Consider the following 22,909-nt stretch of genomic DNA (forward strand, 5'->3'; position numbering starts at 1 on the left):
TTACTTTATTGCTATATGTAAAACTATTAACAGACAGAGGAGTAGAGGAATTTAGTACATGATTTTGGGTTGTTATCCTCGACCTGTCCTACATATTGTGTGGCTAAAGATATGGCATTTAATTTGCCTGTGCCTTAACTTCCCACCTGTGACATGGGAATGGTAGTACTTCCATCCCTCTTCAAATTGCTATGATGAGAAATAAAAATATTGGGGACTCTTTAGATGCCATAATAATGGATACAAACTAAACACATTACACAGAAGATGATGGAGCTGTTGTGATTATTGTGAACTACTATGAACAGATTCAGGGCAACTGGATTAGTGGTCTTCGGAAAAAAAAAAAAAAAAGAAAAAGAATGGGTCTGTGCACGTGTGCGAGTGAAACTTCGTTTCTCAATGTGTCAGCGCACGCAGTAATCAGGGTAAATTCACCTCTTTTCTCTCGACTCTTTCGTAATCGGAATGGTTTTTGCTGTCCGAGGGCAGTCACCGCCAAGGCTGGCCGCCCGCAGCCCCGAGAGCCCCCTCGGGCCCGGCTCCGCCGCGCCCCCTGCCGGCGCCGGCCCGGCCCAGCCCCGGCCGTGCCCCGCCGTTCCCCGCGAGCCTCGCGCCTTCGCCGCCTGGCGCTTTTGCGGTGGCGGCCCCCGGGAGAACTACCCCGGTGCGGGCCTTGAGGTTTGGCCCACACACGCTGCCCCCAGCCGCTGCTGCTGCTCGGGGCGCGGGGATCCGCACACGCACTAACGCTGAACGAGGGGATTCCCCGCACAGCCTGCGGAACCGGACAGAACGGAGCGGGAGTTTCCGTGCAAGAGCCAAGGGGAAGACACCGGGGAAGTTCCTAATTTGCTAACGCGTAGGGAAGAGATTCGCCGGACAGCCTGCGGGACGGGACGGAGCAGGAGTTTCTGTGCGGGGGCCGGGGGAAAGAGACCGGGAAGGCGCGGGAGTGAAATCGCTTGGGACCGCACCCTGGGCACGCCTCCCCGGGGGCACTTCCCCGCCCCGCACGCTTTGGGGTCGCGGCGGCCCCGGTGCCGCATTTCCCCCGAGGGCTCGGTGCGCGCCCTCGCTCGGGCCGTCGGGCTCCCCGCGCCCGAGGCGGGCACGCGCGGCTCCCGCTGGCGGTGACGTCACGCCCTGCTCCCGCCTGGCCGCTCCAGTCGCGGGCGCATCCCGCGGGCGCGGAGCGGGGCGGACCGGGGCTCCGCGCTCCCCGTGCTCCGCGCCACGGGCGGCAGCGGCGTCGCGCCGTGAGACCATTAGGCGCCGCCTCCTCCCTCTCTTCCTCGTTCCCGCCCGCGCCGCTCCGTCCCATGTTCGGGCTGGAGAAGCCGGCGGGGCAGCAGGAGCCGGGCAGAAGCGGTGGGCTTCCGAAGATGGCGTCCGTGGGGGATTTTAACGTACTCAGCTCTAGCATCCCGGCCACCAAGGTGGAGCTCTCCGTGTCCTGCAGGTACGGTGGTGGCTCGCTGCCGCGCCACCCGCTGTCCCCGTGGCGTCGGAGGGGGCGGACGGGCGGGGGCCCCTCGTCCCGCTCTTGTCGGCGGAGCGGCGAGAAGGGCAGCGGGGGACAGCCTGCGTGCCTGGCGCCGTGCGAGGCTCTCTCGCTCCTGCCCTCGGAGTGTTCCGAGCGCGGGGAGCTGCCGGTGCATGCTCGGGCAGAGCCGGGCGCAGCCCGGGGCTGGCTGCCAGCCCGCTGCAGCCCGCTGGCCGCGCTCCGGGCGTGTCCGCCGCAGGGTGCTGCCGGCGGACCCCGGGGGCGAAGCGCCGGCTCCCGCGGCGGCTGCGGGTCCTGCCGAGACGGGCAGCGGCTGCCGCCGCCCCGCATCCTGCCCGCGCCGCTGCCGGGGAGCCGGAGTCGCGGCGGTGAGCGCGTAGGGCGCGTTGTCAGGCAGGTATTTAACTTCTGGAGCTGTCCCAAGTGCTGTGGTGGGGACGGAGATCTTCCGTCCGGATTAATCCTGTCATGACTTCTTGAAGGCTCTCTTGCAAAACTTAGGAGTACGGGCGTGTTGTGTCGCCTCGTCATGTTCTATCGTAACGCTGCTGCCGAGAAATTGAGGGAATGCCAACCCATAAAACCAAATGTAGTGTCTCTGATTTTGTTCTTTTGACGGTTGTTTATCGGTATTTCAAAAATACGGTTTCATCCCGTGATGCAGACATTTTCTCATTAGAGGTCTAAAAAATACCTTTATTTGTGCGCTTTTTTATTCATGTCTTAGTTCACATTCCGCGACTTCCTTAAGTATTTCCTAGTAGTTGCAAAGTGGTGACGCCTTTCACCAGCAGAGTTGGCAGCTTCTAGCGGAAAATTTGAACTGTCAGTGTGTTTCCTGATGGGAAATGAGACAGAGTTTCTTCTACAATCCGTTGCTTCATTTTATAATGTAGCTCCCCAGAGCTGCGGCTGTTTACCAGTACTACTACCAGGACAGAACGGCAGTTCTCTAAACTTAAAATTGTCAGATCACTCCCTCTCTTTCCTTAGTAAATAAAGTATAATTTGATGTTTTATTAAGTGTGGATTTCAAAAGAAGGCTGAAGCAGTGAGAAATAGAGTAAGATTAAATCTGTAATACTGGAACAGTCACCAGGCTGACATATAAATGCTCCATTGTACTTGCTGACTGTCTCTGCAAAGTTCACAAACACCAACTGTTGTCCGAGGAAGGGTGTGCTGTAATGTGTAAAAGCAATCCAGGACCTTTAGTAATACTTTAAAGTTCTTAAAATAGCCTGTCACAGTTACAGATGTCAGAACATTTATGCTGAATTTAACCCAATTCACTTAGTATGGGAGTTCCTTTAATTCCAGATACCGTTTGTTTATACCTGCCCTGTTTCACAGTGGTTTAAGAATCCATCAGATAGTTACAAAGAAATGCTGGTATAGAACATAGTCAATCGGTTCTGACCTTGCTTGTAACTAATTTCAGTATATTTCAGTATATAGTTTACAGCAGCAGTTTCTCTCTAGATGTCATTAAAAGCCATGTCAGTTTCGTTAAAACTCTTTCATTTGTCTTGATGTCAAATGTAGAAGGATGGGAATTTCCATGGAGATTCCTTTCTTCTGTATATGCTGGATGACAATTTTTGATTATAAAATGATGCTTCAAAGCAGAGCATGAAATGAGTGACACTAGGGCAGAGATTAATGGTTAACACGTTTGTGATTCATCTGTAAACACATTTATTGGCTAAAGCTTGTGAAACATGGTGTTAAATGAAATTGTGAAAGACTGCAAGAGCAAACTGCAAAATTCAGAGAATGTTGAAAATTCTTTAATAATTAGCAATTCTGTATTGCTTAATACCTGGAGAGAAATGTTTTACCAGTTTGGGTTATGACATTTTTTTCCTTGATACCTGAAGAACTGCCAGACCAATGTGGTCACTGAATTACATCAACAGTTGTTAGCTGATAACTATTTTTTATTCCTAGATTTTTTTTCTTGGGTTTTTCTTTTTGTTTGACTGAGTTTTTTTTGTTATTGCGGTGATGTTGTGTGGTTTTTGTGTGTGTGTGGGAGGGGAGGTTGTGTTTTGTGGGGTTTTATGTGTTTTCCTTGTAGGACATGAGGGAAGTTCTTCCAGTTTGTACAGGTGGTGTAACTTGATGGTTGGTGAAATAGTGCAAACTGTGCCATAAAGTAAATTTGTGACTCTTTCCTTTGTTCTGTCTTCCTGTGTTAGTCACTAAGGATACAGTTTCTATTCCTTTAGCTTTCAATTCCGTGTGATTTCTTTATCAGTATTTCCCAATTTGCCTGCATGCTCATACTCCCAGTGTTGCCAGAGTATCCAGATTCAACACTATGCAGATGGCATTACACTACTTGATGTTCTCCAAGCCACCCTGGTTTAGCTTTGGGGTCACATCAGGTAGCCTTTAGGAGAAATGCATCTCATGAGATGAGAAATTCTGTGAAAAATGTAAAATCCAAAAATGCTCTTTCTGGGATTTCTTTATGACTAAAAGCTTTTTATATAATTCACATGGCTTTTGAATGCTGGCATTAACTGTAACTTTAAAAATGTTAGAAAAGCAAGAAATTAATTTAATTCTAGTTATTACTACTCAGTGCCTATCAAGTAAAAACTTAATTCTTTTCTGACTCTGAAGGATGTAGTTTATCAGGAAGCAGAAGTCTTTGACTCAAGAGCCAGCTCTAATATGGCAGAAAAGCTTACATGTGTATCCCAGAGGATCCTCTGGTGTTGCTAATTGTCCACTACTGTCTGGATCAGTTGTTCTAGTATCCATCTCCCTCTGCACCCTGTCTCTCTTTTCATCACATGTGATGAGGGGCATTCATGGTCTGATGAAAATGTTACTGTCACCTGCCATGCAATCTTTATGTGTTGCTGCCTGGCATAATTTTGCACAGTTGTCATGTGGTGGAGGACCAGGACCTTGGCCCTGCAGGCTGTGTGAAAGAGTGGAAATAGGCTGCACTCAATCCTTTTATTCACTACTGTTTTCCTGCCCAAAGGTTCCTCTTCCTCTACAGGGATGTTTGCACTGCATGCTGGTTGTACGCCTGTGTCTAGACACAACTCTTCTCTTACCGGCTCTGTGTGTAAGCTTGTGCTCTTATGTGAGCTTCAGGTAAGCTTCGGGCCATGTACCTGTCATCCTGTTTTCCCTGTATTGATGTTTTCCACTGATTCCAATCGAGTTAAGCCTTGGAAAAACTTTGTATTTTGTTCCCATCTTCCCTCTTTTAGTGCTGTTACTGTGTGTTGACTGAAGTAGTTTGTCTGATGCTGAGTACTGGAAGATTGTGTTTATTACGTACCTTGAAGTTTGTGCTCTGTGTGAGCACACAAAGTTCAGCGTAGTTTAATGGGTTCAAATTCTTAATTTTTTTGTTGTGATCTGTGTAATGATGATTTCTGTTTATCATGGTTACTGTGTGGACAGGCCTAGTTTTTTTTTCTATAGTACCTGATAATTCTGCAGCTATTCTGCAGTCTTATGTTATTTTTATATTAATAAAAACCATAAAATAATCATTATATCTCATGTTAGTGTTTATTTATGGACTTGTCAATCTGAATTATCTTCTTGAGAGTGGTTTTTTGTTTACTATCTGTAGGGAAGTGAAGCTGTAGTTTTATCGTTTTATGACTTCTAGTAGGGTATCAAAGATGACATGGTTATTTAAAAGACAGTAGAATTGTTGTAAAATATTGACACAGTGCAGGGTTACTTTGCTAATTCAGGACATTTGTTATGATAATACTGCTTTGAAAGGCTTTATATTCTATCAGGCAGTGTGTCTTCTATCAGTCTGAGTTTATGTTGGATAAAGTCTGTACTGCCGGCGTTCCCACCACAGGCATTGTGTGCGTAAGGGCACCATAAACACCTTGCCATGGTTAATTCGACAGAAATACGGTTGGTTGGTTGCCCATGCCTGTTTTGGATCAGTCCTATGCCACTTCACATTTTCTACAGAAATCTAACATTAGTGAATGAGCTGAATGGAGTTAAGCAACCCCTACTCTCAGTAATTGAAATAATTCAATTTCAAGTTTCTTGCACAGATGAACAAAACATACCACTTCAGAAATTTTCTTTTTGTTTTGCAGTCTGAAAGTCTTAACCAGCCACTTCTGAGTGTTTGCAATACCTGAAACTATGTTTAATCATGTCTTTGATTGTCCTAGGCATTGATTTCTGGCAAGATCACGTCTCTCCAGCAATCATATTTACCTTCTGGTTTTGGTTTTTTTTTTTAATATTAGTAATTTGTTAGAAGTCTCTGTCACAGAAAGATACAATTATAAAAGAGATATTTGTAACAAATTATTCAAGTTTGTAACTCTCTATTGTACAAAATACAGAATATAAAATTAATTTTGACTGTAGATCTGGTTCCCCGCTTTCTTTGTGTTTGGGTTTCTATGTGTATTGGATTAAAAGTCCATGGAGTGGTTATGTGTGACTGGCGACAGAATGTTATCTTACATGTTTTTTTTCTTTGAACTGAAACTGCCTAGACAGCCAGCTGGTTTCAGATGAGAAAAAATATAAATGATTTACAGTATCCATAGTCATGGAGATGCATTCCTGATAGAAACCACAGTTTAGTTTTCACCTGTGTCTCTCTATTGTTTGAAATTAAAACATGCAGCCTTGTGACTGATAGGATTTAAGCAGATCGTTTGCACTGTAAGTTCTCTCTTGCCATTGCTGGTGATGGGAAAGACGGGTACTAATGTCTTTATAAACAATTCCATGGGTGAGTGTCTTAAGGAAAAATATGTTATTGTCTTTGAAATGTGTCTTAGGGCCCTGCCAGCCTCAAGCTATAGAACCCAGACAGTTTGACTCCTGTACTTAAGGGTAACAGACAAATGGGTCAACACGAAGTTTGTTGCAGAACCCTCATAGCCTGAATTTCTAAACTCTGGAGAAGAATGACATGTTCAAGGGGAGGATGTGGTAGGCGGTTCAGGAAAGCTGTACCTTCCTCTAGTACTGCAGCCACTCAGGAAAGGAAGAAGACAACATGTGGCTGGGATTTTTGGATAAAAAGGGGGCTGGTCCTCTGAAACCTCAAGAGAGAAACCCCATGGGTGTATGGTCGAGTGGACTCTCTCCTTTTATTTGAATAAAGCTGTAGGACTCCTCTGTCTCCTTTGTGGACAGTGGCTTTTCATAGAGTGATTTTCCATACTCTAGGGACAGGCTGTTTTAGCACATGCCTGAGATGGGGTAACTGAAAGTTCTTACTACATCCCTTGGGGTGGATTAAAGTGAAGTAAGACTGAATGAACAGTGTGTATACACATGGCAGGTTTATTTCAGAACAGTTTGGTTTAAGTGGAAAGGAGGTATGTGTCTGCTTTGATTGTTATTTATAGAAAATAAGTGATATAAAAATATTGCTTAGGAAAATATACAAGGAAAACCAAGAAAGGATAAGAGTACAGAAGGAGAGGAAAGAGATGACACTACCTGTGGATCCAGCACTGAGACCTGATTGTTGCAGTTTCGATGTCTGTTGATCTGTGACTGTTGAGGTCACACTCTTTATCCATTGGGGGTGGAGAAGTCCCTCCAAAAAGTTTTAATGCGTTAATTAGTATATGTTCAGGTGAGAAGGTCCAGGTGCCTCCCCTGGGAGTGGAATTTTACACTATGAAATATTGTGGATCATGCACAGTCTGGGGGTGCTTTGGGGGGTCGTTGAAGATTTGTGGCCCTTTCTAAGTTGTGACCACTGTTTCTCATGACTGCACAGGTTGTGCCAGTTGTGACTAACCAGATCAGATGAATACCTTCAGGTTTATGTGTGAATGTCCTGATACCTCCCTCGGGGGGTGGTTTTACACCTGAGTCTCATCAGGAGAGGACATTGGCATCATAAAAGTATTACCCCACCTTGCAGGATCTGCTTCTTACTGGTCTTTTCCCTTATCTGGCTCAACAAAGAAGATTGTTGATAAGCAAATCTGGGTTTGTTGTGGTCATGCTCTGGTGGGTGAGCTGCAGCTCCTCTGCACCTGGGCTGTTCTTAGGAAGATCAGTGGTTTTAACACACACCCCAAAATTCTTCTCCCATTTGTTTAGGGGGTGCAAATCTGGCCTCAGCAAAGCACCTGTTGCTTTTGCAAATCTGATTTTTGAGTCATTAACTTTTAACATTGCAGTTCTCACGCAGGCTTCAGGTTTCACGCAACCTTGCAAATCTCAGGACTTGTCGGGTTTTGTCTGAATGTGCCTTTGCCTACGTGGAGCTTCGTTTGGTTTTACTCAGCTGCAAACCCAAACTCAGTATCTTTTCTCTAGTTACTGGGTGTCTGCTGCTTACTTGTCCCTGTATAATTGTGTGGTATAACCATATTTCTTTCAGCAGATAGTAGTAGCAAATAGTTACTATATGTATAATGATGTATTTGTGACCCTCGCAGAATGGGTAGTGCAGAGGAGCATCTTCGTGGTATGATAGCAGAGGCTTTGCAAATGGGGACACAGGATGTGGGAGTGTGACAGCAGAGGGTGAAAAGAGGGTACTTGAGATGTCCTCCTTACTGGGACCCCAGTGCTGTAAAGAGGACACCAGTGGTTGGTAAAGATGTGCAGTTTGGGAGCTGGACAAAACCAAATGTGATGAAAGAGCAGGTCTCAAGCAGGTGTAATACAGGCTGGATACACTGTCAGTAAATGTGGATGTAGAATGGAGTTGCAGGTGAATGCAGTCAGAGCATGTTAACTCAGCTGGGGGTCCTTGAGGTGGGGAGGAAGAAGTCATCAACATCACGCTCCTGAGACCACCTCTTCCACCACTGTAAACTTCATGGTTCTCCTTAGACAGGAGGTGGGACACTGATGGGTGGTTCACTGTGACACCCTCCCTCAGTTGAAGCCCACTGTCCTAGGCCTCAGAAAGGTGGCATACTGGGAAGCCTGGCAGCAGCAGGGAAAGATATAGGTACTAGGAAATGTGCTATAGCTTTGTGTATTTTGTATATTTGTGAAGACTTTCTGTGACAGTATTATTTTCCTCATTTTTTTCTCTGCCCATCTGATCAGTGGCTCACCCACCAAAAGTCCTTCACTGGCAGAGAAAGGATGAATATTATACTGATGGTATAAATTCCCTTTTAAAATTACTTCTTTGAGGTATACCTTTTAAAGAGTTGTTTCAGAAAAACTGTAAAACTGATCTGTAGGCTTTATATGTTGTTATGCATTAATAAACACTGTATTAACTGTATTATACATTCCTAAAGAAATCAGATCTCAAGTAAGGCAGCATATCCATAGATTTGGATGGTCTGGGTGAAAGTACATGAAAAGGAGTGGTGAGTGACACTAGATTGAAAAGTTCCTTCAACCACTTGCAGTCCTTAGTGCCGTTTCCCAGAAGCTCAGAGCCAGAGACTGTTTACCTGCCCAGCCTTAACAACATAATTATGGGTGGTTTATTCTGTTGGTTTCAAATAGAAATCAGGTTGGGACTGAAGCAGAGTTCCATGGGTTTGTGATAGTACTAATCGGTCTTTTTTAAAAAATTTGAACTGGAATAGTCTAAGATTGTGTTCAGATCTGCTTCATCTGCGCAAGAGTATTTTTATAACCCAGTACTTCCTGTCTGTTTCAACAGATTTCCTGTAAAACTATTGCTGTTTTAGAGTAAATAAACTTGGCAATTTCTTTGGGGATTTTTTAGCCCTCAGGAGGAATCAGCAGTTTTAATAGGGGTTTCATCCTAAAATTGTTCGCATACATCTAGCCAGAGATGGCTTTCTGTGGATTGTCTTAAAACTCATGGAAGCACTGCTGATTTTACTCTTCTCATTGCTTCTCCCTTTCTTTTTTCCCTTTTACCTTCTGAATCAATATATTCTTAGCTTGACAATGAAAGTTACCATGAGACTGAAAATTATTTGTTTTCTGGCAAACAAGAAGAGTGAATTACTTCTCCAAAGGTTATGAAGAGGTATTGTGGATGTTTTGTTAAGCTTGCACATCAGAGATATGTTTGCTTTCTTTCCAGTTCTTCTAGTGCCCTGAAGAGTGGAGATGGTTTGAACAGAAAGGAACCGGTCATCCTAATTGCCTGTTAGTCAGTAGAGTCACTGTTGTCTCACCTGTGAGCCTGTTCTAAGAGAACCAGTTATTTTGACAAGAAGGTAAAATTCTGAGAGATTGTCTGATCTGCTGTTAGGTCCAGGGCATTTTGAATCTAGGGATCTGGAGGCTAATAGCTGGCTTTGTTGTGCTCTGACAGAACAGAGAGGGAGAGAGGCAATAGCTGTGGAAGGGTGACTACTTAAGCTGCCACTTCAGTTTGTGAAATTACTCTGGAGGTAGGTCAAGTGGGCTCTTCACTCAAGTGGACTCTTTGGATCATACCTCATATTAGGACTGATCCTTTGAAGTTCAGTGATACCATTAAGGCTGAGGGACAGTCCCTACTAGGTGAATACAGTTATGTTACAATTAGTAGTACTATGTGTACTATTCTGCACATTAAAAAGTGATTAGGGTGCTTCTTTCTTATTCAGGATCTTCGATGAATAAGTGATGTTAAGTGATGGAAACAGAAATGCATTTATTTAATGAACTAGGGACAATTCCTTTTCCCATGGATTGATAAGTGCGAGAGAAGTAGTGTGTGCTTGTAATAAATAGTACAAATATGACATACTGAAAATGTAAATTTTCTAAAAATTATTTTGCATGAATAACCAAGTTCTATGTTTGCAAACTGCTGAGTGCTTTATTTTACAATCAAGAAATCTTTGCATGCATTTAAATGTAATCTAAAGAGGAAGAGAAACATAAAGCCATAGTAGCACCCAGAGAGATTTTGACAAATTAATCTGAAGTGAACCACATCTTTATCATTAAAGATTTCAGAGGTGTTGAAAGCAACGTATAAGTAAGTCTTTTTCCAGTCAATACAGATTTTTAATTTTTTAAAATTTTAAAACTAGAGAAGAAGATTTTAAACTGTTCAGTTCTGAAGTTATTGTGGTCTGTTCTTAAGGCCAGAATTCTGTAACTTCTGATGGGGGAATTTGATTTACTTCTGCTTAGCAGTTTGGTGTAACAAAGGCTTAAAAAAAAACAGAGAAGGAAGTTCAGATATTGATCACTAAAATAAAGTAAAATCTGAAGGAAAGTATATGTGGACAAGGTGAGTGAATGCTACTTTTTAGTATATATCTGACAACATACATATAGCACATAGCGGGTGAGAGATCGTAGGAAGCAGCACAGGCTGTGGTGGTTTCTGGTTAGCTACCACTACTAACTAGATCAGTGAATTTTGAAGCATCTGATTTATACATGTGACTTGTTTTAGATGAAGCAGTACAAAGCAGTTGGCATTAGGAAGCATTTCTTTACTGAGGGTGGTCGAGTGCTGGAACAGGCTTCCTAGAGAGGTCAATGCCCCAAGCCTCGCAGTGTTTTTAGTGGCATTTGGACAATGCCCTTAATAACATATTTTAACTTTTGGTCAGCCCTGAAGTGGTGAGCCATTGGACTGGATGATCATTGTAGGCTCCTTCCAGCTGAAACATTCTGTTCTAAAAAACTTCTTGAGCACTGGACTGTTATTTTGATAAATTTTTATGGAGTTTATGAAAATATGTGAACAAAGTGATTCTGTGAGGCATAGCTAAATACATTTTATCTTATTAACTGATCACTTTCTTTCTCACCCTTGGGAAATTGCTCTTATTATACAGAAGAAAAAATATCCCAGCATTTCCAGTGTTATTGCCGTGGTTCCTATTTATTTTTTTCCCCTTAGACATCTATGCTGTTGCAACTGTTTTTGAAGGTCCACCCCAGAATGGGCAGGTGCAGAATGAATCCCTTCAAGATCTGTGTTGGTAGAATAATGCTTTCTGCACAGATGTTCCTTGATGTTGCTATAGGTGTTTGATATGCGTGTTTCTCAAGAAAAAAAGTTTTGGGGTTTTTTTCCCTCTCTCATAATAATAAAAAAAAATCCTTTTATTTTTGTATTCTTTATCTGAAAGGCTTAATAGGCATAGAAAAAAATATACTCACCATATTCAGTTAAAATGTAAGTCGTTTTCTCTTGATACTTTGATTAGGAGGAAGAAAAAGAAGTTTCAGGTATTTCTGGCTTCTGAATTTGTGAACCTTCCTGAGACAGAAGAGTTTACTACCAAAGAGAATGTTTTTCTTAGGAAGAAGGGAAAACATACACTCTGTATTGCTCAGCATGCGCAGAAAGTGCCATTGAAAATTAATAGTACCTAAAGTTCTAGAAATACATTCAGTCTACTTTCTATTTGGCATTACTGTTTCTTGTAGTTGTAGATTGTCCTATGCATAGGTATTGCATATTTATATTTAAAGGAGTACTTTGATTGTTATCCCCCTGAAGTGAAAATGAACAAATGAAATTGAGCAGTGTATTGAGGTGTTAGGTGATTTAGTGGCCAAATCAGACTCTTTTTTTCTTTCTTTTTTTTCCCTGTTATCACTTTTTCTTTAAAGTTCCTTTTGAAATTGGCTGCACTGCTTGAACAGCTTGGGAAGGTTTTATGTTACTATTTTGGTTGGCTGTTTATGATTTGGACAATCAGGCATGCTACAAACTTTGTTGAAGACATTGTTTTTTTGTAGGAAAGTGTGTGTTTATTTGTAGGAAAGGGTTGAATTGAGGGTGTTGCAAGTTGTACTAGTTCAAAACCACCAGTTCATTGCAGGAACTGACCTGAATTACAATGTTAAACTTGGGTGTCTCTACCCTTGCAACCCTTTCAGGGATACTGCTTCTGTAGAAAGGTTCTTAACTCATTAAAGATTCTTTATCTTTAGATTCATGAAGATTCTTTTAGAACCTATAGATTCTAAAAGATCTACAGATTCTTACCTTCTTTTTATGCTGTTCCCATGGTGGCTGCTTTTTGCAGCTGCTGGAAGTATCAGGATAGATAAGCTTTACAGTACCAGGCTACTCGTTATGTTAGTATGTATATGGGAAAATAGAGGGGAACAAAACTTAAAAAGGAACACAAGAAGAGTAGGAAATATCTAAAGAACTCAAAGCACCTTATCTCAGTATTAGCATGACTAAAATTCCTTAATTCTAATCTACAGTGACAAGCACTAACCACTAACATACCAATTGTAAGGTCGCTGTATAGTCATCATGCAGAGGAATTAAAATTGTTTGGAATGCTAATGGTGAGTATGGGAGGCCTGTTCCAAAATCTAATATACTATTTCTTTCATGTAAGTCTAATTTTGAAGTTTTATTGCAGTTCATTTTGGGATAATCCAATTCTAGTTACCAGGAATTAGGTCTGTATAATTAAGAAGGAATAGGAGGCAATTTTCATTTTGGCAATTCCAATATTGCAGAACTTGCTGTACTGTCTTTTAAACCAGTTTATAGTGATTGTTGTCAACTGCTGACTTGGGTTCACTGTTTTTCCTGGGTTTCTTAATACTTCCAATTTATATTTGCCTTTTTTTTTTCATTAAGATAGGATACAGTTTCACTGAGTATAATTGTATGCATAAAAATTACACTTCTGATGGACTAGAGAAGTTCAGAAGAATTAGTGTGTGCAGAATTCAGGTGTATTCACAGGTACTAATATTAAAGCTAGTGCCTACTTTGGCTAGATTAAGTAAAACAAATCTGTCCAACGTTCTTTTCAAGGATTTTTTTTTTCACTTTGCTTGTTCTGAACTTGGCAATACCTAAATTTGGGATATGGTATCTTTTCATTGCTGAAGTCTTAATTGGACCACTTAGAACACCTGTATTAACAAAATATTAATACACTTTTCAGCACTGTTCAGTAGCACAAAAACAATTTGAGTTAAATCTGAATGAAAGTAGTTAATGGTGACCCTTGAAGAGGCTCTACTAGTTATTAAAAATAATCAGCTATAAGGGATGTAAACTGGTTATTTAATCCTTCTTTTGCTTTGGGGTAGGATCAAAGACCTTACTACAAATTGTAGCTGTCTTGCATGTTCTTGAAGACAATGGAGATTTCACATTGTGTCTCCCACCTTTAATACTGAAAAATGGTAAAACAATGGAATAAAGTTCAACTTCTGTGCCTGTGTTGCAGAAGATTCAATTTATGGTTAAACCTGTTCCTGCTTGCTCTGTCTACATCGAGGTCAACTGCAATTTGTAGCAGTATTTCCCTCATAGATACAGTCTATATACTTCCGATTATTTCTGTTTTCACTGAACTCCAGTGGCCTCGTGTCTGTCTTAGATTGCAAGAAATTGGAGTGTCCAAAACATTACTGCTTGATCTGAGTGTTTATCAGTGTTATGAAGACCAGACAATTAGTCTAAAGTGGCATTTTTGTTTGTGTATCCCAGTATGTGTTTTCCCCAAAGGTACAAAGCTCCTGTCTTGCATTCAATTCATGGTCAACTGTGATGTCTAGGACTATTTTTGACATAACTGCTGTATATTCAGCTCCATGTAGCTATGCTGAACTTTTGCTGTTAAGCTTAATACCTTCCAAAGTTTATTAGCTTTTTCTTGTCCTTTTTCAATGGCATCCTGTTTTCAGAACATTTTTCTAGTCTGTTGAGACAAATTTTTTTTTTTTTTTTTTAATGATGAAATGTTGGTGACTATTCTGAGAATGGTTTCTGGTCAGTACTGATTCTTTAGAATTGTTAATTTAAGTCCATTCATCTGTGTATGGTTCTCAGCTGGCTGAACTGTGGTTATGATATTGGGACTGCGTTCCATTACAGATTAATATTTATTCCTATATGTGTTCTATGTATGGATTAGTTCTCTAACTTGCCCATGACAGATTCCTAGAGATACTTCCTGGTGGCTCTGAAATCTTATAGCCATTCTTTTAAGTGAAGTCTAAGGTTTTTGGGTTGAACTGGCAAGTTGGTATCTTGGTAGACCTTTGTGATTTAAAGGTATTTCTCTTCCTGATGCCTGTTACATGTATGTGGAATGTACAGGTGATTGTTTTTTGATTCATGGTATTGGAATATATGAGCCACAGTTTGCTCAAATGCAAACTGGATAATAAAATGAAATGTAAGCTGACTCCAGTGTTAGTGCTGACTAAGTCTTGTGTATTAGGAAGAGAGAAGACTAATCTGACTCCTGATTAAAAATGTTAAAAATGTACGTGCATTGGTATCTAATTTGCATCTTTCACAAATTTTTTAGCACCTAAGATTACTTTTATCTCTTCTTTTTTTTTTTTTTTTTGTAGAAATCTTTTGGACAGAGATACATTTTCTAAATCTGATCCGAGTGAGTATATAGTATTTTGTTGTTTCTTATTATGTTTTCTAAATGTGCAGACACTGGAATAAAATTTGGTGGGTGGTTTTCTTCAGTGTCAGTTAGGTTTACATTGTCTTTGTGACAATTACTTAGAATAATTAAGTTGTACTTGATAAGTTACACTTAAAATTAACGTTATGAGAACTGGAACTTTAAAGACTGTTTTTAATACTGCTTTCCTGAGCTAAATAGTCCCTTATTTAGTATTTAACCTAAAGTTTCCTAAAAATAATAAGTTCTGGAAAGTTAGGTTATTGTTTCTTTTTTAGTATCTGTTGTTTTAAATCTTTTTTGATGCTATTAGGCAAAATGCTAAATAGACTAGAAGCGTTTGTTGCTGCTAGTACATACTGTCCACTAATTTTAGAGTCAAATGCTGAAAAGGAAAATGAAGTTAATTAATCTCTGGGAAACACTTATCTTTCCTGATCAAAAATGGTATGATGGTTTTTGAATTAATCTTTTCAGAATTGTAAACTAGTGACACTCACTTTCTTCATAAGCTGTATTATGACTGGATCCCCCAAACCCCTCATGTCTCTGAATTTATGATGGGACTTTTTATTTAAAATCCATTACTGTCTTCCTGTATTGGATGCTTTCTGAAAACTTTAATCAAGGAACTGAGATCACAAAAAAATTCCTTTCTTTTTTGATAATGTTACTCAAAGGAGTTTTGTACTGTTAATAGACTGGTCCTTAGGTTGTGGTGTCATCCTGTCTCCCCTATGACTCTCCATTTGGTTTTATCCATACCTTCAATTTCTTTCTTTAAGCTTAGAAATAACCCAAGACACTTGTATCAAGTCTCTGGACATGTAACAATGTCTTGATATTTGAATACTGAGTCATGTAGCAGTATGAAACATTTGAGTAGTTTTGTTAGACTACATGTTTCCATTCTACATCAAAAAATTTCTTGAGAGATTCCTCAATACAGTTTTGAAGGGAAAAGCTTCTACTGTCTGGGGAAAAGCTACAAGAAGTTAGCAGTACCTTTGATGTTTCTAACCTGTAAAGATTTTTTTAAAATAACAAAACAATCCCAGGAGACATAGGCAATACCATGCCTCTGGTGTAGGGAGATCACACAGAGAGAAAACTGAGTGTTTTGCATATTAATAAAAAATTTTAGTTGACTTAAAAAAATAGTAAAAATTAGTTGGGGGTTGGCCTGGATGACCTTCAAATGTACCTAACAATTCTGTGATTCTGTTAAAAAAGATCCACAGTTAAATTGTTTTGAAGAATGCTCAGTGACCTGTTGCCTATAATGAATTCAGAGATCTCATATTGGCAAAAGTGATACGGTGTCTATAGTTCTTCAACTCAAATATTATTATGGACAAGTGCTTCAAGTTTTTATCAGATAGGGCACTGTATTAGGCATAAATTGCAGGGTTTGAGTGGCAGGGGATTGCAGTGTGAGCTGTGTGGGAGAAGGCCATGAACCACCCTGTGACAGTCACAACTGGTTCCAGTCAGCTCTGAAAACCATGTGAGTAGCACTTGCCTGCCAGAACTTGTGCCAGCCAGGGGAGCACACAGTGCCCCACTCAAACAAATCTCAGTGAAAGGGTGTCAGCAGTTGTGAACTAGAGACAGAGCTGCTGAAGATACTGCCAGAACCACATGTGTGCAGATACACTGCTGGAGATGCGTTCCTGAGAGGAGGTGCTCCATGCAAAGGCAGTACTTCCAAAGGCTCTGTGGCCTGTGCACAGCCCAAAAACACGCAGGTGGGCGAACCAAAGTGACTCTGGCTGGTGGGCGACCACTTCTGGGAAAAGCATGGAAACAAAGTGGCAGGAAAACCTAAAGAAATCTTAGTATCTATTTTAAAATGTTTCTGAGAGGTAAACTGGTGGTATTTTTTAGTGGATTCCGAGTATATGGAAATATTTACAAAGTATCACAAACTTATTTATCAGTTTGCAACATACTACTTTTTCAATTAATATAAATAGCTTATTTAAAGCACTTAAATTGGTGGTGTGCTTTAGAGGTCTGGTCTCCAGTTGTGAATACCAAGTTAAGCTGCCAATCAGACCTGTCTGTAACAGGTTAGCAGTATAAAACCATGTAGTATAGTAATACATCCTTGGTGAAGAGAGAAGGGGGAAACTGTTGAGTCTGGAAGTACCCATACTGTATTTACACTCTAGAAATTGCTAGTCAGAGCAGCTTTGATTTCAGGTTCTCTCCAAACAGTGTACATCCAGTTTTAGTACTCTGCAGGTTTTTTTAATAGCCGGTTTAGTTTGTTTGCTTGTACTGTCCTTTAGTTGGGCACAGAGGTATGGCCCTACTGTAAAAGGGGTGAGTAATATAAAGTAATATAAAAGGTTCTTGTTCGCCTGTATTTGGAAGTACAGCAGGGCAGCTTTCTTCCACATCTATTCAATAAAGGCCGTTCTTAGGCTGCTCTGTGTATAGTAAGTTTATTCTGTAGCTAAAAAGGTGCTAAAATCAGCATCCTGCCACTGTCACAAGATCCACTTTTACAGCCACTGAATTTGCAACCATTAGATCTCATACAAGATAGAACCATGTAAAGGCATTCCGGATGCTGAAGTCTCATTACTTTTGACTAGGCAAGTTCTAATATTCTTTTCATACTCCAATGCATTTATCTAAGGATCATACTGGTAGTGAAAATCCAGTTTTATCTTCTTGGTCTTTTTCTCGGAGGGACACACATGAATGTAGCTGACTTCCATGTCAATATTAATAGCCTTCTCCTGGAATTAAAAAGGAATTTGTGATTTTCCTGGTTCTTTCAGGAGATATGCTTGGACCTTTTTTTTTTTTTTTTTTTTTAATACTGTAATTGCTACTCAGTATTCCAATTCTGACCACTTTCCTGCAATCTAGAATATTCATGCCTAGAGGAATCTGTCACTTTGCCTCCCCAGAGGCAAGTGACAGAAATAACTGTAGAGTAGAGATAGTAGATATAGATGGGACAAGCTTGGAAAGCCATTGTTCATGAAGTATTTTAAACAATGCTGATGCCTCTTACTGACAGTGCTTTCTGCTCAGTGGAGTCAAAGCAAGTCATAGATACCGATTTACTGTAGTGTTTGGAGCATCCTGTTCTCCCAGTTTGGAGACCATTTTTTCTAGGGTTTTTTTTTTTTTTTTAAATCTATGGGGTTTGTTGGGTTTTTTGGTTTTTTTTCTTGTAGAAAGTTGAGCTAAAGCAGTCCTTCCTTAGTGAGGCAGGGATAAGACCTGCGAGGAGATACAGATTAAAGATTTTGGCATGTTTCTTCTGTTTAATGACGGGCAGAATTGTTTTCTTCCTCTGCTCTGACAGCTCAAGCTGAGCCCTGCAGAGCTGTGCTGGCAGCAGCACAGTTGGATGAAATGTCCTCCTGTGGAACCCTGTAGCTCCTGAGTATTGATCATCAAAAGAGTTCAGGATGAACAACTGAAGACGTAAAACCTTCCCTGGGGAATCTCCCCGTGGGGAACAGTACCAATAAGAAGAATCACTTTGCAGTTGCAAAGGGACCTTAGGGCACCTCTGCCTGGAATGTATCAAAACTGGTTAGTGAAGAGTATAGGAGAGTCCTGCTAGAACTGGTACCATGAAAAGATTCAGGTAGCATGGGTAAAAGGTCAATTTCACTGTGGGTAAGTCTTTCTTGAAATGGAATAGATGTGTTGTTGTGCTTGGGAAAACTGAGATGGGCAATGTTGATATAACAGTAGTTGCCAGACTAAAAGACAGCATATATACGTTGAAAGGGGAGGGACAAGGGCAGGTAAGGGAGGCCCAGTCTATCTGGGAAAATAGGAAAGTGCAGGCTATAATATTCAATAATATTTTGGGAACTGTATCTACAACAGAGTAATAAGTGTTGACATTTCCACCTTCTTCTTCACTGCAAGATTTAATTAGATTTACCTTGAATATGACATCGTGGTATCAGTGTCCAGAGCTAAAAATTACTAAATATTAATATTCCTGACTATAGATGTAGCTGTATCTTCTCTTGGATCAACTCATATGGCAAAGCCTTCCAAAGGGTTTCTCTTCAGCTACTCTTTATCAATGCGCTCCTGTGAACTTTCTCATTGCTCCCTCGGTTTTTGAGATTATGAGAGAAAAACTATTTTTTCAGCTCTGTCTTAGGATGTGGTTGCATGATACGATGGCTTTTGAAATATTATTTATCCCCCTTTATTTCTTCTTCTCCCTCATGACAATGCTGTTAACTGTTTTCTGCTAAAAAAAATGGGTTGCTTCATGGGGCCTTTAATCTCTGATTAGAGCATTTCAAGTGCTTTAGGTCAATCTTACCCTATTTATCTGCACTTCTCCAGTTGGATATGAATTTGACAAAGTTTTTGGGTGATTATTGCAATTAGTGTATCAGGATCTTTACAAAAGTCACTCCAAGAGCCATTCGAGATAGTGAATCTTAACATTGATGGAGACCAGTATCCATGGGTGGTCTCCTAAAATTTATGGGGTGCATTTAGAGGAAAGATAGAAGAATTTTAAAAATTGTTCTAAATTTACAAATCTAAATTTATTGTAAAGACTGGAATATATGTCTTTTCTATAGCTTTCATTAGGGCTGACTTTTTGAAACATCAGTTTGAGATGTACACGTGTATGTATCCCTGTCAGACTTGCACCTTTTACTTACAATAAAATGTTGTATGAGGTGATTACTTATTAGTCTATATTTTTTTTATATTTAGAATGTCAGACACATCTGCAGCCTAGAGGGGAAGACCTTATTGTAGTCTGCAGCTTCCACTGATCTGTTCTCCGTGGGGACCAGTGACAGGACCTGAGGGGATGGCGTGAAGTTGTGTCAGGGGAGTTTTAGGTTGGGTATTAGAAAAAAGGTTTTTCCCCAGAGGGTGGTCAGGCACTGGAGCAGGGCAGTGGTCACAGCACCAGCCTGACAGAGTTCTAGAAGTGTTTGGGCAATTCTCTCAGGCACAGGGTGTGACTCTTGGGGTGTCCTGTGCCAGGCCAGGAGTTGGACTTTGATAATCTTGATGGATCCCTTCCAGCTGGGTCCCTTCCAGCTCAGGATATTCTATGATTCTACAATTCTGGATGGGTAGTCAGAAGTTTGGTAACCTACAGAACTTTCTTTAGCTGCTTTCATAGTTTCTATTTCTTTCTGTTTTCTCACGTTTTCCCATTTCACTTCATTCTTCATGTAATACACTCCAGCAGCCAACTCCAGAGTGTGTTGTGAAAATAGGCTTTTTGGTTTGGATTTACTCTACTATAAACAGTAACCAAAGGTAGGCACATGATTGCCAAGGGTTTATTTAGAATAAATGGAGAAAGACAGACATCTCCTAAAAATATTTTGATTTTTAAAGCTTTTTTCATATACAAGATAACTTACTTAAAAAACAAAAGTTTTAACTTTTAGCTTCTATGTGAGCTAAAATATTGAAATTGCTTTTTTCTCTTTCTCTTCTTATTTGCTACTGCCTAAGGGGATTTTTTTTTTTTTTTGTGTGGAGCAAATGCATTTCAAGTAAGAAGAAAATGTAGTTAGAAGGTTGATTTTATTTCTGCTTTTGTCTGCTGATGATTCTGACTTCACTGAGAACAAAATCAAACCTCTACCTTTGTTGTTCAAGGCTGCAACCTAAAATAATATTCTTTTTACCTTCTTTTGAAAAATAATGATTGGTACAGGAAAGGAATTTGTTGAGGAAAAAAATGTTGAAACATCTGCATTTCTGTTGTTTAGAAAGGGTTTGAAGAGGAGTTTCAGGTAAAAACTGCTTTATTATATTTAGCTGCAACTAGTTCAAGACTGTAGAAAATAGGGTTTATAGTGCTCCTTCAGTGCAAATGATCTGTACTTAAAACAGTGTTTAAAAGACCTGATTATAGTCACTGCACCCCTATCACCAGTCCTTGTGATGAAAGCTGCAGCTTAATGTGTAGTGAGCGCTGTACTGGAAATGGAGATCTGAGTGACACCTGTGGGATTTTTCTGCTCGGTCTTTCAAAATCAGGTTAGGTCAACAAATTTAATTGATTCATTTTTTTATCAGGCTTCAGTTGGAAAAATAAAGTATGTGCATGTCAGGTACTTAAATATATATAAATAGTTTGAAGTAAAATTAAGGAAGAAAACCTAAGAAGCCTTTTTTCCCCCCCCCCCCCCTTTTTTTCTGGTTCTGTTTCCCCTTGTTTCTTTTCAGTAGGGTCCTCATTTTTTTTTTTCACTTGAATTTTCTTCTCTCTTGAAGGAAACATATTTTAGGGTAATTGTGCATTAGATTATCTAGAATAGTCTGACCACCCACATTTAAAGAAGACCTGCTTTTATCCAATTTTGCCTTTAAAGATTGTCAAGTGCTTTGCTGGAGGTCAGGCGTTAAGTGCTGCCTCCCATTTTAGAAGCACTCCATTTATTAGCTGATTTCTCCAACAAGTATACCACATGGTCTCCAGTCTGGTTAGGCTTACTGACAGTTGAGGGAAAACATAACTATTTGGTTGTCCTAGTTACTAATTTCCACAGCACAAGAGACTGCAAAATTAGTTCACTTAATTTAAGGATAGGTTAAAGTTTGAAAATAATGAAACTTTTTTTTTTCTTTTCACAGTCTGTGTTTTGTACACTCAAGCAATTGGAAACAAAGAATGGAGAGAGGTAAGAAGCATATTCATATACATGGGTATATTTACCAATTTATTTTATATTTTGGGTATATTTAAGGCTGGTCATTTGTTCTAGCAGAAGAGGGCATGTCATAGCCTCTTCAATGCCATGCTAGGCTTATGGGGGTCCTATGTACTAGCAAACACTTAAAATATAGTCACATTGATCTCAATTTCCATATCTGTATCACACATTTCCATCAAAAAAAGAAAACAAAATAGAGAAAATACAGGAGTTCCCATTTTGCAGTCTCCCTCAGATAAATTAAACCAGACTTAGCTGTCTGTTTGGATAAGGTGTGTGGCTCTCAAGAGAGGAAGGCATTCAGACAGGACTGAGATGTGGTGATGGTCAGTGTCAGCAAAACTAGCCTGTAGTTTTGGTGAAGATCTACCTTTGCCATGAAGTGTTTCAGAGAAGTTAGATGCTGCTGAATAGAGTGTACACTATTGTAGGCAACAAGGGAAGCACGATATTATGCATTGGTTGGACTTTATCTTCTTATCTGTGAGTGTAAACACTGTGGAGGGATAAGTCTTAAGAAACTAAATCAAGTACCTCAGAATTGGATACCTGCAGCAGATCAACATTTATGGCCTGAAACTCTCTCCCAGTACTTAGTCATCTAATTTTTCTCCTCTAATGTTACTCTTTAAAAGAACTGGTAGTATTGGGGGAAGGATGGTCAACTTTCTACTGATAAAAAACACTATTTACCTGCCTTCAGAGAGGAGTGGTGGAACTTTGCTGCAGGTGTATCACTGTGTGGCCATGGGCTTTAAGAATGGAGCCAAGAGTGGAATGTACTATCTTACTATTTTTCCCTGTAAAAGAAAGGAGGTCTGATGTTGTTTTCAGAACTGATATTTTATGTGATTGTACTGTGTAAAGTTTCCAGTGGGAGGTGACCAGGGACACAGAAAACAGACCTCTTCTCTTATATTTGGTGTCTTTGCCAGTTGGCCAGAGAACTGTATTTTCTGCTTTGCTGAAACATGGTGAATTCAGTCTTGTCAGGAAGAGAGAATTGGATTTGTCTCATGCTTGGGGAAAAGCTCATATAACTCTGGAATACATGAATCAGTGAACCTATTTAATTTGTAGTTTTTAGCTAAATTGCTGCTCTGTGTTGTTCTTAAGAGGGTACTAGACATCCTCCCAGTATACCTGCTGGATCACATTCCTCTGATGATTTGTGTGAAGAAATAAAAAGAAATTTGTGGGAGTCATAATGGGAATTCCCTAGTCATAGTTAAATTAGGAGATGTAGTGGACATACACAGGGCTCTAAATGTTTGGATAGCAAACTATGGAAACAGTGCATTCTTAAGTAATACAGGTGCATAGGTGGCTTGGTACCTTGGTGGTTTGGTTATCAAGCTTAGATCATCACTCAAGTGTTTGGGTCCTCTTCTGGTCCAGGGTTAAGA

At 40.3% G+C, this 22,909-nt stretch overlaps 1 protein-coding gene across 3 annotated transcripts in view; it reads left to right on the top strand.

Annotated features, from left to right (window-relative positions):
• The first annotated feature begins 1,267 nt into the window (after positions 1 to 1,267).
• CPNE8 (copine 8) overlaps positions 1,268 to 22,909 on the top strand; it is a 74,206-nt gene continuing 52,564 nt past the window's right edge. Inside the window, exons 1-3 of one of the 3 annotated variants that reach the window (XM_066182924.1) lie at positions 1,268 to 1,462; positions 14,744 to 14,784; positions 21,424 to 21,470. In XM_066182924.1, the coding sequence (XP_066039021.1) occupies positions 1,323 to 1,462; positions 14,744 to 14,784; positions 21,424 to 21,470 (228 nt within the window). In that variant the 5' untranslated portion in view covers positions 1,268 to 1,322. The remainder of the gene's footprint in view (positions 1,463 to 14,743; positions 14,785 to 21,423; positions 21,471 to 22,909) is intronic. The other 2 variants (XM_066182923.1, XR_010720750.1) reach the window with 2 other exon arrangements.

Source organism: Chamaea fasciata, unplaced genomic scaffold, assembly GCF_029207755.1.
Source record: "Chamaea fasciata isolate MVZ Bird 193981 ecotype frontalis unplaced genomic scaffold, bChaFas1.0.hap1 SCAF_5, whole genome shotgun sequence".
In the NCBI taxonomy this organism is placed as follows: Eukaryota; Metazoa; Chordata; class Aves; order Passeriformes; family Sylviidae; genus Chamaea; species Chamaea fasciata.